The 14,590-nt window shown below is 57.9% G+C and overlaps 2 protein-coding genes across 6 annotated transcripts in view; one reads left to right on the top strand and one right to left on the bottom strand.

Moving 5' to 3' along the window:
* Positions 1–5,293: 5,293 nt before the first annotated feature.
* On the bottom strand, positions 5,294–12,090 carry IDI1 (isopentenyl-diphosphate delta isomerase 1). Of its 4 annotated transcripts, none has more exons than XM_072825975.1 (5): positions 11,374–12,090; positions 10,041–10,213; positions 8,967–9,059; positions 8,046–8,176; positions 5,294–6,876 (listed from the first exon to the last, which is right to left on the bottom strand). In XM_072825975.1, exons 2-5 carry the CDS (start codon positions 10,180–10,182, stop codon positions 6,559–6,561), a joined length of 684 nt encoding a protein of 227 aa, XP_072682076.1. In that variant the 5' UTR covers positions 10,183–10,213; positions 11,374–12,090; the 3' UTR covers positions 5,294–6,558. The 4 variants fall into 4 exon arrangements, with proteins under 4 accessions (XP_072682076.1, XP_072682075.1, XP_072682074.1 ...); XM_072825974.1 differs by lacking the exon at positions 11,374–12,090 and adding an exon at positions 10,456–10,587; XM_072825973.1 differs by lacking the exon at positions 11,374–12,090 and adding an exon at positions 10,319–10,434.
* WDR37 (WD repeat domain 37) overlaps positions 12,047–14,590 on the top strand; it is an 89,284-nt gene continuing 86,740 nt past the window's right edge. The window contains exon 1 of one of the 2 annotated variants that reach the window (XM_072825957.1): positions 12,047–12,172. The gene's annotated coding sequence lies outside the window, so the exon portion shown is untranslated. Of the gene's footprint in view, positions 12,173–12,447; positions 12,600–14,590 lie in introns of those variants that run through there. The other variant, XM_072825956.1, reaches the window with a different exon arrangement.

Below are 14,590 nucleotides of genomic sequence, written 5' to 3'. Positions count from 1 at the left end.
GCCCTCGTGGCTTCGACGGTCACGGGTTCCCCACCCCAGCCCCGGGGAGCCACTGCGCCTGCGTGTTCCTGTGGCTGCTTGTGTGCTTCGGGGTTTGCTGAGGACCTTGCTCCCCGAAGATGAGGATTGTCACGGTAGATTGCTCGTTGCTGCTTCTAATGGCAGAGGTGTGGGCACAGGTGGGCCCCGTCCTTCAGTCCCCACCCGCCGAGCCAGATGCAGGGGGTTTGAAGAGCCAGGGCCTGTTTCTTTGCATTTTTCCTGCTTTACCTTGTGGGGGCCAGACATTAAAGAATTAGGATTTTGAAAAGCAGCTGCTGTCAAGGGAATTTGGAAAGACCGCACGTGCCCAGGGGAGGACACATCGTCAGAGAACTAAGGAGACCTTCAGTCTTTACCTCTGGCTGGCACAGTGATGCCCCTCAAAACACCCAGCCGTTCTGGGGAAGGAGAATATCTGGTTTCCGGAATTACCACGTTAGGAGATTTCAGATGTCCGGTGTTCAACAAAATCATAAGGCATACAAAAAATGGGGCATGAACAAAAGAGCAATAGCAAAAAGTCCAATAGGTGCCCCCCAATTCCCAAGCTGGAAAGTACAAGTAATAAAACCAAAAAGATAGATGGGATGACATCAAATCTCTGTGCTTCCACGGAAATAACTGTGAAAGACACCTTATGAAATGGGAGATATTTGCAAACTTTTTTTTATGAAATAAAACATCAATAAAAATAATTTTTTATGAAATTAATGTTCAGAACACATAAGGGATTCCTGCAACTCACCTAAAACCACCTGGTTAAAAATTGGGCAGGAAATTCAAACAATTCTCCAGAGAAGACGCACAAATAACCGGCACATGCAAAGATACTGAAAATCACTCATACAGAGAAATGAAGATGAAACCCACGTGAGCTCACTCCCGCGAGGATGGACACTCGAGAGAACACGGATGGTGGCGAAGGATGTAGAGAAATCGCAACCTTGTGCACTACTGTTGGGAACGCAACCGGGAGCAGTTCCTCTGGAGAAGAGTATGGAGGTTCCTCAAGTCCGAGTCCTCGGGTAACAGTGTGCACTATCCCGCCTGTCGGTACGGGGCCAAGAAATTCAGCGTAGGACGGCCCAGAGGCGTGTGCGGCCTCGCTTCCGAGCAGAATTACTCCGGATCCTCACTAGGAAGACGCTCCCGCCAGTGTGGGATGGCTGGCTGCAGAGGGGCCGGCCCGGGAGCCCGTGCAGCCCGCAGCCTCCAGGAGCCTGGCGCGTGGCGCGCCCGGACTGCAAGGGGCCCTGCTGAGGGAGGATAGCCGAGTGCCCTGTGGTTCACCCCAAAGTAGTAACTTAGTCAAAATTCCCGAAACACGGATTTGAGAGGTTGGAGCTGGGCCACGGGGAGTGTTTCATAGCGACAGTTTCAGTTGCAAGACGCAAGAGCACCAGAGATCTGTACACCTACGTGAACAGACTTACCAGCGTGCACTTGAAAATGGGTTAAGATGATAAACTTAAGGTTTAAGTGTTTTTTACCAGTAAAATTCCCAGCAAGGAAAAGCCCTGGTCCAGGTGGCTTCCCTGGTGAGTTGTGCCAAACATAAAAACCCCCTCCCATCCTTAAATGGTCCCCCCCCCCAAATGAAGGAAGGGTCCATTTCTACCTCATTCCATGAGGCCAGCATTGCCCGGATACCGAGACCAGATGGCATCACAAGAAAACCGGGGGCCAGGATCCCTCTGGAATATCGACCCTCGGGTCCTCAACGAAAAGCCAGCAGCCACAGCGTGCGCGTCGGAAGGATTGCGCGGCGTGATCGGTGGGGCCGGGCGTCGGGGGTGACCAGCGCGCAGGTGCCACACCACGTTGACAGCGAAGGACGAGAACCCCATGGGTCTCGCCGGGATGCGGAACGAGCACTTGGTGGGATTCAGTGCCCTTTCATGATGAAAGGACTCAACTGAGACGGAAGTTAGTGCCGCACAGTAAACGCCAGCTGTGGAAAACCCGTGGGCGGCGCCTCCCTGGGGGGTGCAAACCTGAAGGCCTCCTCAGGTCAGGGACGTGGCCCGCACGCCGCCCTGGCCACTCTGCGTAGCAGCCCCCAGTCCTCGCTGGGGCAGTTCATGAGAAAGAGAAGGAAAAGGCATACAAATTTGGAAGGAAACCAGTAAATCTTGTCTGCCCAGACAGCATGATTTTATTTGTAGGGAGCCCCAAGTGTTTCATGCCAAAAAATATGAACTCAGCAAACTTTCCAGGATGTAAAATAAAAAAAGACTTAACGATTCTATGCGTTAATGGTGAACAGCCCAGAACTACCTTAAAATAACCCATCTGTAATAGGATGAAAAGGAATACAACCCTTGGGAGTTAGCCGTGGACGTGAAAGGAGCATCCACTGGAAGGCGTGACCTGTTGCCGGGAGAGGTGAGGACGCCCAGCGCTGAGTCCGTGCCCAGTGCCCTCTGCCCGCTGCGGCCTACGGATCCGGCGCGACCCTTGTCAAGGTCCCAGTGATGCTTTCTGTAGAAATCCGTCCGTCCTAAGGGTCACAGGGATGTTCAGGGAGTAGCTGAAAGAGTCAGGGAAGGAGCGAAACCGGAGGACTGCACGCTCCCTGGTCTCAGGCCGTGCCTCAGAGCTGCGGCAAGCAGAGGGCGCTCCTGCTGCTGCGGGGGGGATCAGGGGGGATGGGGGGGCGACCCTGCAGCCTTGTGGGGGGACCAAGGGCGCAAGGACGCCCGGACTCCGGGAGGGCAGGGGCCGCGGCCCCAGGACGGCAGCTCCCCCTGGGCGCCAACTTTCAGGGGCCTCCAGGGGGAGCAACTGGCCGTTGGCTCTGGGCCGGCAGCCACAGAGGGGCTGAGCAGCCCGGGGGGTGGGGGGGGTGGGGAACCCCCCGCAGTGCTGGAGGAAGCCCGAGCCCCGAGGGGGACAGTCCTGTCCTGCCCGGGAAGCGGGCCCCACGCGGGTGGCAGCACGCCTCATCGGGAGCACCTCCCCTCCTGCAGGTTTGTTAGCTTTCTTTTCGCTTTACTTCTCTCCCTTTTTTAAAAAAAAATATTTTATTTATTTATTCATGAGAGACCCAGGCAGAGGGAGAAGCAGGCTCCATCCCTGCGGGGAGCCCAACATGGGACTCGATCCCAGGACCGTGGGGTCACGCCCTGGGCCGCAGGCAGGTGCTCAACCGCTGCGCCACCTGGGTGCCCCGCGTGTGTGTTTTCCGTAGACCCCACAGCCAACATGGGGCTTGGACTCAAGACCCTGAGATCGAGCCTCACGCTGCGCTGAGCCCGCCAGCTGTCCCACCTTGGGACTTATCTAAAGAAAATTTCAGGGGATCCCCCGGGTAGCGCAGCGGTTTAGTGCCGCCTTCAGCCCAGGGCGTGATCCTGGGGTCCCGGGATCGAGTCCCGCGTCGGGCCCCCTGCACGGAGCCTGCTCCTGCCTTGGCCTGGGTCTGCTTCTCTCTGGGGGTCTCATGAATAAATGAGTGGAACCTTTAAAAAAATAATAAAAAAAAAAGAGGCCTCGTTGCTGTGTGCTCGCCTTCCCCCAGCCCAGTGTGACGAAAACTCCGTTAGTGACGGAAGCTGCGGCCACCTGCTTGCGCACCTGCGGGCCCTCAGTCCCCGGCCCCGTCTCTGCGTCACGGGGGTCGCCCTGCCCCAGTCACTCCGCTGCCCCCTGTGCCCACGGGAGGGGCTGGAGCTTTCCTCCCTCCGTCTGCTTCAGGTCAGTTGAATTCTTGGTTCAGTGGAAGACTCTGGGGTGAGGGAGGCACCCTCCTTACCCGATACTGGGTTTTGTTTATTTACTTTATAAGTAGGATTCACGCTGGGCTTGAACTCATGACCCCGAGACCAAGACCGGAGCTGAAACCAAGAGCCGGGCGCTCCGCCGACTCAGCTGCCCAGGTGCCCCGGGTACTGTATTTTATTTTTATTTTTATTTTTATTTTATTATTTAAAGACAAGGAGCAAGCACAGAGGCAGAGGGAGGAGCAGGCTCGTCGCTGAGCGGGGGCCCGATGGGGACTCGATTCCGTGCCCCCGAGACCCCGGCCAGAGCCCCCGTGCCCGGGCCGCACTTAGGGGAAGGTCTGGCGTGTTCACCTGCCCGCGTGGGCGCTGAGCTGCTCCTGTTGGCCGCGCACGAGCCTGGGCTCCTGGCAGCCGCTGCAGCGGGGTCACCGGGCAGGGGTGTGTCCGGGCGCCGGGGACCCGGTGTGCTGTCCTCGCCCTGCCGCCGGCCGACCTCACGGCACGGAGAAGTGGGCGGCCGCTGCCTGCGTGGGCGCCCGTCCCCCCGGCCACAACTCCTGACGCCCCCGTGGGCAGCCCACGTGCCCAAGCCCGGCCGCCCTGCAGGAGCGAAGGCCGGTCATGGATGGGCGTGGAAAGCAGTGATTCTGGGGAGAAGCAGCCTCGGGGTAGGCGGGGGCTGCGTGGGCCCAGGTTGCCGCCTCCGCGCGGGAGCCGGGCTAGGACCACGGACGGAGGCCACCAGGGTTGGGGCGGAGGCAAAGGACCTGGAGAGGTGACCCATCGGGGCTCACATCTGGGCCAAGGCGAAGGGTCTACATTGGTGGGTGCCGCCGCGAAGGGGGGAAGCGTGGGGCTGCAGTGGCTGGCGGTGGCGGAGGGGGTGTGGGAGCAGGTGCAGGTGTGGGGGGCCGGGTCCTGCCACAGCGCCCTGCACCCCGGGGTCGCGGGCTTGAGCCCCACGTTGGGGTGCAGGCTGTGTGAAGTCTTCAGGATAGAATCGATGCTCTGAGACCACGCGAGGCAAGTGGGGCCGAGGCATGGGAAGGTGGCCTCGGGATCCCGGGGCCGTCGGGTCGGGCTCCCTGCTCAGCGGGGACACTGCTCCGCTCGCTGCCCCCCTCCCCAGCCTAGGATCTCGGGTCTCAAATAAAACTTTACAAGAAGTCAGCGAGGGGGCAGCGGGGGGCAGGTGGGCGCCGCCTTCAGCCCAGGGCGTGACCCCGGGTCCCGGGATTGAGTCCTGTGTCAGGCTCCCTGCAGGGACCCTGCTTCTCCCCCTGCCTGTGTCTCTGCCTCTCTGTCTCTCATGAATAAATAAATACAATCTTTAAAAAACAAAACTATTATAAAAAAGTTCCTTCATGAAACACATGGGAGAGCTCTGAGGGTTCATCAGGTCAAGGACCGTCCATCCTCTGACACGTCCACGGAGCTCCTGCTCTGGCCCCGTAACTTCATCAAAAGACTAAATTGTGGGATTAAAGTTTTACGGGATTAAAGTTTTGACAAACCAGACAACAATATTAAAATGTGGTAATTCCTTTTATTGGTTTTGCTTCTCAGTAAAATTAGTACTTGCCACATCGTCTTGCCTGAAGTTTTCAGCAACTCTTCAGGCTTAAGAAATGGGCTTTTCTACTGAATTCACAAAACATTTAGCTCTGTTAAATAATTTTTCATCTTCCCAGTGTTTATTATACAACATTCGAGGATAATACAGCTGTTGTAAGATTTCAGGTCCGAGAAATCTATGGCAAGAGTTTTAAAAAAATGCATTCGTCGAGGTACAATTTAAATACGAATAAATACACACCCCACACCCCGAATCTCATGTGGACATTAATCTTCCTGCAGATTTCCCCCCCTACAATACAGCCTGACTTTGGAGAACATTGGTTTTCAGCTGGGGGCGCCTGTGCCCCAGGAGGCACTTGGCACCTGGTGTCACTGTGACTCACGGGCAACAGGGGTGAATGGCTGTGGGCGGGCGGCAACCGGGAGTTGCTACACGTCCTACAACACACGGGGTGAACTCTCCCCATAAAGGACTACCACCCACACGCCAAGTGTCCAGCTTAAGAAATCCGGTGCTGGACTCCCTCAATTAACCCAATTCCCACTTTACAGACTGCCCGCCTGCCCGGCATGTTCCGAAAACACGTCAGGAAGGGGCAGAGGCTCTAACAGAAGGGACCTGAGCAGCATCGTCACCCACAGCAACGTGTGACTTTCAGCATCAAAATACTTCCCAAATGAGTAAACCACAGAATCAACTTAGAATGACAGAAATCAGAACACACACCGTTTAATTTCTCTTGAACCTGTTTTACTAGTTTAATCGGCTCGTATGGAAAGTTAGCTTGGACTGTTCTGGAGTAACTAAGCAAACAGTTCCCACTGCACATTTTTCTAGACTGATAAAAATGTAATGATTTATAAAGCATTTGGCAAAGAGCAAAGTGTGCGGACGATGTTTATCATGACATCTCAAAAATCAAGAGCTTCACTTATTTGTTTGGACTATGTGATTAGACAGGTTAAATGAAGTGAATCCCCCCCCCTTTTTTAACTATAATCTCCCACATGTTTTTTACAAACAGCAACCCACACTTATGGGCCATGTGATACAAAGTGAACAAGTTGGTTGTACTTTTCCAAATTCTCGTTGTAAAATACCAATATTTTAGATGATGAGTTCTTAAGGGGAACCAAAAATTAAAAAAAATTCATATTAAGTTTACTAAGTGGAGAAATTTTTCCGTATTTTACTAATCACTCATCTCCACATTCACATTCTATGTATTTTCTCATGGTCAACGAACTGATTCAAATGATTTAAGTTATCCCACCACTTAAAGAGAAAAGCATCGGCGATAATCTGAAACCACGGAGTTATCTTAATTTCACCACGGGCTGCCTTTTCCAGAAGTTCTTTTAGCTCTTCCTTTGTCACGTAACAGTAGCTCTTAATCTCATTGGGATCTGGATTCAAGGTCACGTTCTTCCGCACGAACAGAATGTAATCAATTTCGTGTTCCCCCCAGATGCCGTCCGACTGAGCCTTGTAGTGAATTCGTGTTAGATAATTAATTTCTTCTGGAGGAACCTGGGATGAAAAGAAAACCTCAGCAAAAAACACCAACAACACGGGTAACGTCAAACAGCCCACCTCACTCCGTAACATCCTGAACACAACCGTAGCTGCAGAATTAGAATTCTTAAAACATTAATCTCCGAGTGATGACACATGAAGATAGTATTACAAAGTTTAACGTGCCTAGTTTTTCCCCCATATGACCAAAAAGTTAAGTTAAATTTATCGAAATATATATATATATATAAAAAAGCAGTTCCTCACACTAGATGTGTGACATTCTTCTTCACTTTTTTTAAATTTTTTTTTTGATTTTTATTTATTTTTCTTCTTCACATCTTAATGGTACTTTTCCAAGGGAAAAAAACTATTTGCTACAGGAGATATACTTTATTTACCCAGGTTTTATTTAAAAAGGGACAATGCCAGAAAAAAAGGAAGATTCCTATTTATCCAATCAGATTTATAGTACATATTTGTAAGGATTTCTGTATCATCTTTGATCTGATTAATTATAAAAATAGTTGGGACGGAAAAAAAAATAGTTGGGACGTCTGGCGGGGGGACTCAGTGGTTGAGCATCTGCCTTTGGCCCAGGGTGTGATCCCGGGGTCCCGGGATCGAGTCCTACATCGCTCTTCCCTCAGGGAGCCTGCTTCTCCCTCTGCCTGTATCTCTGCCTCTCTGTGTCTCTCGTGAATAAATAAGTTTCAAAAATATTCATAAAAATAGTTAATTTCATATACTGGTTATTAGATCAATCCATTTCAGCATTGAGCTAAATTCTCTTAAGTTGGGACAGCTGGGTGGCTCAGTAGGTGAAGCATCTGCCTTGGGCTCAGGTCGTGATCTTAGGGTCTTGGGATGGAGCCCCGTGTCAGGCTCCCTGCTCAGCGGGAGGCTGCTTCTCCCTCTCCCTCTGCAGCTCCCCTTGCTTGTGCTTAATCTCTCTCTCTCTCACTCTCAAAAAAAAAAAAAAAAAAAAAAAAGATTCTCACATAATATGAGGAAATCAAAACTTAAATCATCTTTAATGGGGGGGCTTTCTGGGGCCAGGAACTCACAAGGTTACAAGGCAGAGACTCACCTTAAATTTAAAATTTTATTTAAAATGGTTTAATGCATATTTGAATCTGTAAACAAGATTTCAGCTTGTACAACTGTGCAGTAAACCTGGTTACCTCTTCCATGGGAATTCCTAATTCAGCCTCTAAACGCCTCTGTGCTGCTCGTCTTACTCCGATCGCGTCGCTTTCCTCAAGCTCTTGTGGATTACTTAATGGATGACTGCAACATGTGTTGGTAAAACAACCTGGAAGAGGTTAAAGCGTGTAGATTAACTGTTCTTTGAAACAGGTCTAAAAAAATCAAGAAAACTTAAAAGTAACAGGAAAATAAGGATTTCTAAGTCAATTATGATGAGCTATCAGTAACTGTTCTAGGAGACACAACTAGATAAGTTCTTTATGAACACCTGCTTAACCAAAGAGAGCGAAGTGTACACAGCTAAACCTACAACACTTGTAAAAACAGATGTTAGAAAGGCAGGTGGGGACGCCTGGGGGGCTCAGCGGTGGAGCAGCTGCCTTCTGCCCGGGGTGTGATCCTGGGTCTGGGACTGAGTCCCATGTTGGGCTCCCTGCTTCTCCCTTTGCCTGCGTCTCTGCTTCTCTCATGAATATATAAATAAAATAAAATAGAAAAAAAAGAAATACATGTACATATACAGGTAGGTAGGTTTGTTTTTGTGTGTGTTTTAAAAAATACTTATTTATTTATTCATGAGAGATAGAGAAAGAGAGAGGCAGAGACACAGGTAGAGGGAGAAGCAGGTTCCTCGCAGGGAGCCCGACGCGGGACTGGATCCCGGGACCCTGGGGTCACGGCCTGGGCCGAAGGCAGGCGCTCCTGCTGAGCCCCCAGGCGTCCCAGGCAGCAGTTTTCATCGCTGTTTTAGCAGGTTGCACTCATGCGACACGCTTCTTTATGCAGAACACGAAATGATGGCACCCACCGCATCGGCCTTTGCCACCAACGGTGCCCCTGGCAGAGCCACCTGGATCCACCTCCGCACAAAACGCTGAAGTCAGAAGCACACTGACCTGGAAAGGTGATCTTAGCATCCGACCTCTGCTGCAGCAGGAGCTTATTTTCTGTGTTGAATAAAAACACGCTGAAGGCTCGATGCAATAACCCTGCGGGCCAACACGAGCGGTTACTTCACTTCACGTAAAACAGCAGTTACGCGGCCCACTCAGCCCGCGGCCCAGAGCCCTGGACCCGCTGCAGACAGCGCACCTGCCTCCCAGCCGCCCTGCACCCCCCCCCCACCCCCCCCCCCCGCCTCCCAGCCGCCCGGCCCCCGCACCTGCCCTCCCCGCACCTGCCCCCCCCACGCCCCCGAACGTGCCCCGCCGCCGCACACCTGCCCTCCTCGCACCTGTCCCCCCCGCCCGCGCACTTGCCCTCCCGGCACCTGCCCCCACCCCGCACACCTGCCCTCCCCGCACCTGCCCTCCCGCCCCCGCACGTGCCCCGCCGCCGCACACCTGCCCTCCCGGCACCTGCCCCCCGCCCCCGCACGTGCCCCGCCGCCGCACACCTGCCCTCCCGGCACCTGCCCCCACCCCGCACACCTGCCCTCCCCGCACCTGCCCTCCCACCCCCGCACGTGCCCCGCCGCCGCACACCTGCCCTCCCCGCACCTGCCCTCCCGCCCCCGCACGTGCCCCGCCGCCGCACACCTGCCCTCCCGGCACCTGCCCCCACCCCGCACACCTGCCCTCCCCGCACCTGCCCTCCCGCCCCCGCACGTGCCCCGCCGCCGCACACCTGCCCTCCCGGCACCTGCCCCCACCCCGCACACCTGCCCTCCCCGCACCTGCCCTCCCGCCCCCGCACGTGCCCCGCCGCCGCACACCTGCCCTCCCCGCACCTGCCCTCCCGCCCCCGCACGTGCCCCGCCGCCGCACACCTGCCCTCCCGGCACCTGCCCCCACCCCGCACACCTGCCCTCCCCGCACCTGCCCTCCCGCCCCCGCACGTGCCCCGCCGCCGCACACCTGCCCTCCCGGCACCTGCCCCCACCCCGCACACCTGCCCTCCCCGCACCTGCCCTCTCGCCCCCGCACGTGCCCCGCCGCCGCACACACCCCCGCCCGCGCACCTGCCCCCACCTCGGTCTATGTTCTCGTTCAGGTGGCAGTTGTGCTTGGTCTCCGCCCCGATCCGCCGGTCGTGCTCATCGATGAGGATGCACATCTCGGCCAGCAGCTGCACCTGCTGCGCGTCCAGCTCGTCCAGGTCCACCTCCCGCATGCTGGCGGCCCGCCCGTCCCGGCCCGCGACCCTGGCGCCGACACACGACACACGACACACGACAGGAGCCCGTGAGCCCGGGCCGCTCCCGCAGCGCCCGCCGCCCGCCCGCCCGGCCCGGCCCGGCCCCGCCTACCCCGGGCTCCCGGCGCCCCGCCAGACACGCTCCGCCGCGCGCTCCTCCCCCGGGCCCCGCCCCCTCCTCCGCGCCGCCGGCCCAATCGCCAGCGCCCGCGCCACCGCGCGCCACATGCTCCGCAGCCAATCGCGCACCGGCTGCGCCTGACGTCACGATCGCGCGAGGGAGGGGCGGGGCCGCGTCCTGAGCCCGGGGCCCGCGGTTCCGCCCTCGGCGCCCCGGCGTCTGGCGATCGGGTCTCCACGGGCCCTTTTTAAAGCGGGGCGCCCGGAAGCGGGGGGCGGGCCGAGCGGCCCCGTCCACGCCCTCAGGCCGCGCGCACCGGGCGCCCCCGGCGGGCAAGCGCTCGTTACGGGGCCGGGGACGCTGCGCTCTCTCGTCCCGACGTCGGGGGCGGGACTACGGGCGGGGTCGCCCGGAGCGCGGCTGCCCGAGGCGGCCTAGGTGCGCCTGCGCGGCTCCCCCTCCCCGTGGTCCCGCCGCCCGGCCCCCGCCCCGCACCCACGCGCGGGCCCCTACGCGCCGGGCCGTCGCTCCCTCCCTGGGCCCCGGGGGCCCCGTTCACCCCATACGCCCTACACGTCACGGCCGCTCGGTATTAAAACACCAAACAGCAAAATCTGTTAACTGGTCATTTTAAAAAAATTATTTTATCTGCTTAGATCTTAAAAATGTCAAAATAACTAAAGTTCCCATCAGGTAACGCTTTTATTCCAAGAGATTGAATAAAGACTGAATAAAGTGTGCTTTATCCTTAATTCCGATTGCCTGTGAAATTATTTGTGTTTCAATACGGATCAACCGTGTACGAGCGCCCGTTCCTTCCTCTCCCGCCCGTGGGACTCGGGCTGTGGCCCGCGGCAGGAGCAGCTGCGGGGCCTCGTGTCTGGCCTCGGGGCACCTCTGGCCTTGGCCGTCACCGCAGCCTTCGGGAACCTCGGCTTCCTCTTCTGTATCGATCCCTGAACTATGCCAGAAATTTTAGGACTTATATTAGTGTTTGTTCGTTCATTTAAAGACGGTGATAAATACAAATCGACATTTGGATGAACCTGTTCTCCAAACAAGCACCGTCCGAAGAGGCAGCGGAGAGGTTGACCCTTGCAGGCCTCCCGGGCCCCCGCCGTGGCTCAGGTCCACGAAGAAACTCTCGCTTCACGGAGATACCCCGGAGAACCGGCAAGCAGCTCAGCCTTTTCCGATGATCATGGCCATTCTTTTTTGATGACACAGCAGGACACAAAAAAGGTAGTTTTTTGGCTCCACGTCTGACCCCCGGGGGCCCCTCTCACGCGTTATTCTGCGATATCAGGTCACTTGGAAAACCCCTAAACTACGCAGATGCTGCAGGTGTCAGCACACCTCGCCGCTCCGTACCCATCACCTGTCCCATCAGCAAGTTCCGCGAGGAGCCGTCAGGCCCTTGGCGGACAGCGAGGGAGCTCGCCGGGTCCGTGCCCCAGTTTCTGGGGGCTCAGCAAACAAACAAGTGTTTGCCGAGCACTCGTCTTCACCGTCCCGTGCAGCCGCAGCCCCGGACCCCGCCTGCGGCCCCGCAGGGAGGCCAGGCCCCTGACCCCGCGCCCGGGTCGGGCCGCTCGGCGCTCGGCCGCGGGGGTGGGCGCCCCGGGGGAGCAGCTGATGCTGTTGTCGCCGCGAGCCAATGGCGAACCCCGGCCCCGGCGAGGAGCGCGCGTGAGTCATCTCTGCGGAGGAGCCGCAACGTTCATAGCTGCCCCCGCCGCGGCGCCGCCGCCACATCCCGGCCCGCGGCCCGCAGCCCGCAGCCGCCCGCAGCCGCCCCCGGCCCGATGGCCGCGACCCCCGCGACCCCCGCGGGACCCCGCCGCGGTGAGTACCGGCGCAGCGCAGCCGCCCACACGGCCCGCCCGCGCCCCCGCGCCCGCGGGGGGGCGCCGGGCCGCGGGCCGGGGGCGGCGGCCGGGGGGAGGCGGAGGATCGCCGCCGCGCCCCCGCCGCCCCGGGCTCCCCGCGCCGCCGGCCCCCGCGGGCGCGGGCGGACGCGGCACTTCCGGCGCGCGCGGGGGGCGGGGGCGGGGCGGGACTTCCGGCGGCCTGCGCGCGAGGCGAGGTCGGAGCTTCCGGCGGCGCCGGAAGTGCGGGGCGTCGGGCTGCCGGGTCGCGGGGCCGCGTCAGGGCGGAGACTCGGGGTCCAGCGTCTGTCGGTCCGTCGCGGGCGCCGCGTGGTCGCGAACGGACGGACGGCGGCGCTCGGCGCGGTTGTTGGGCGGCGGCGGCGGCGGCGGCGGCGGGCCAGGTGAGGCGGGGGGCGGGCGGCCGCGGCCTGCGCGCGGTGGGGGGCGTGCCCGCGTCCTTTGCAGCTCCGCGCCCGGGGTCGCGACGCTGCTGCCCGCGGAGCACGTGCGGGCCCGCCGCCCGGGGTCGCCGCCCGGGGTCGCCCGGTGCCCGGCGTGACCTGGGGTGACGCTGCGCCGGGCGCGCGGTGCTGCTGTCGGGCCGCGGCCTGCGCGGTGGGCGCCGTCGAGCTCGGGGCAGGGTGCAGCCCGGCTCCGCCTCGGGGGCTCCGGGCTCCAGCTGCTCCTGGAGATGCGGCCGCCGCGTCCCGGGGACTCCCCCCGGGCTGCCCCGCGCGCTGCCCGCTGCTGCCTCGCTCCCTGCGTGCGTCCCAGCCGCCCTCCCTTGCTCCCAGGGAGTGCTTGGGAGCCCCTCCGCGAGGACGTGGGAGTCGCGCCGGCGCGGCGAGGGGCACGTGGCGGCCCGCGGGCGCCGGGAGCTGCCGGGAGCTGCCGGGTGGCGCTTTGGGAGCGCGGAGTCCCGGAGGGAGCCGTTCGTGCGCCCCCGGTCAGGAGGTTTTTGGAGACCAGTAGGATTTTTTTTTTTTCCCTCTCCATCAACTTCCTTAACGTGACCTGTCCTAGGATAGTGGGTTACTACCAACGTTTTGATGAAATGTGATTTGTTTTGGAATTTCAGGCTTTCGTTTCTGGTTATATTTAGGTGAAATGTCACAGCTTCCCCCCCCCCCCCCCCCAAGATTCATTTATTGATGATATTCACAGAGAGAGAGGCAGAGGCACGGGCAGAGGGAGAAGCAGGCTCCATGCAGGGAACCCGACGTGGGATTCGATCCCGGGACTCCAGGATCAGGCCCTGGGCTGAAGGCAGGTGCTGAACTGCTGAGCCACCAGGGCTGCCCGAGGTTTTTTAATTTATTCATAAGAGACACAGAGAGACAGAGACACAGGCAGAGGGAGAAGCAGGCTCCATGCAGGGAGCCTGATGTGGGACTCGATCCCAAGACCCGGGGTCATGGCCTGGGATGAAGGCAGGCGCCAAACCGCTGAGCACCCCCCTCCCCCCCCCGCCCGGGCTGCCCCTGGCACAGCTTTTGACACGGGTTACACAAGGTTAGTTTTAAAGTGAAGGTGGTTTTTTTTTCCCCCTTTACAGTTATTTGTTTTTCTTCTTCTTCCCGCTCCTCCCTTTATAGTACTATAGCAGTTTACCAAAGTGTGTGCATCCTAACTACTCAGGAACTGTGCCTCACAGGGATGTTGGAGCAGTAGCTGCAGTTCTTACAGACTGAGCACCTTTGTAGTGGTTCCTGTTTCTGCCCACCCCGTAATGGCGTTGCTGCAGTACGACTCACTGCACGTCCCTCCTCATCCAGCTCGCAGTCCATGCTGTAGCAGTTCACGCTGTAGCAGTTCGCTATTCCTTTCACACACACCTGCAGTTTCCTTGCCTGTCTCTGTAATCTCAACCTGAAAACCCTTTCAAGCCTTGGTGTTGGGTTTGTACTAACAGTGACCCATGGCCGGTGAAGAACGTAGACACTTTGGTTCCCCGGCCGAACAAGGGCTTGTTCTCCCCAGAGGGACTGGTGTGGAAGGAAGGAAGTGATGTTGGCGCCAGGGTGCACTGCTGGAGGAGGCAGAGGATGTGAACCAAGAGGACAGGAGTGAAATTTTGAAAAAGATTCAGGAAGAAAATTGCGATGGAAAGATTAACAGAAAAAAAAATTGAGAAGAGGTTAGAAAAACTAGAGGAACCTATCAGTGTAGTTTTGGAAGAATGGTGAAGGTGGCTGAGGAAATGAGTGGAAATAGCCAGGTGGTCTTCGACTGTGAAGCGCAGGGCCCAGGGATTATGAGCCCATATTTGAGATGGCACCTCACGGAGCTTCCGAGGGTACTAAGGGATAAAAAATCGACTCAGGATGAAAAATCTCCATTTGAGCCAGGTTTTGGGGAACCAAAAGCTGTTCCAGATTTATAGTTTATAATT

This window comes from Canis lupus, chromosome 5 (genome assembly GCF_048164855.1).
Source record: "Canis lupus baileyi chromosome 5, mCanLup2.hap1, whole genome shotgun sequence".
NCBI lineage: Eukaryota > Metazoa > Chordata > Mammalia > Carnivora > Canidae > Canis > Canis lupus.
This window is presented reverse-complemented; position numbering and strand designations above follow the sequence as displayed.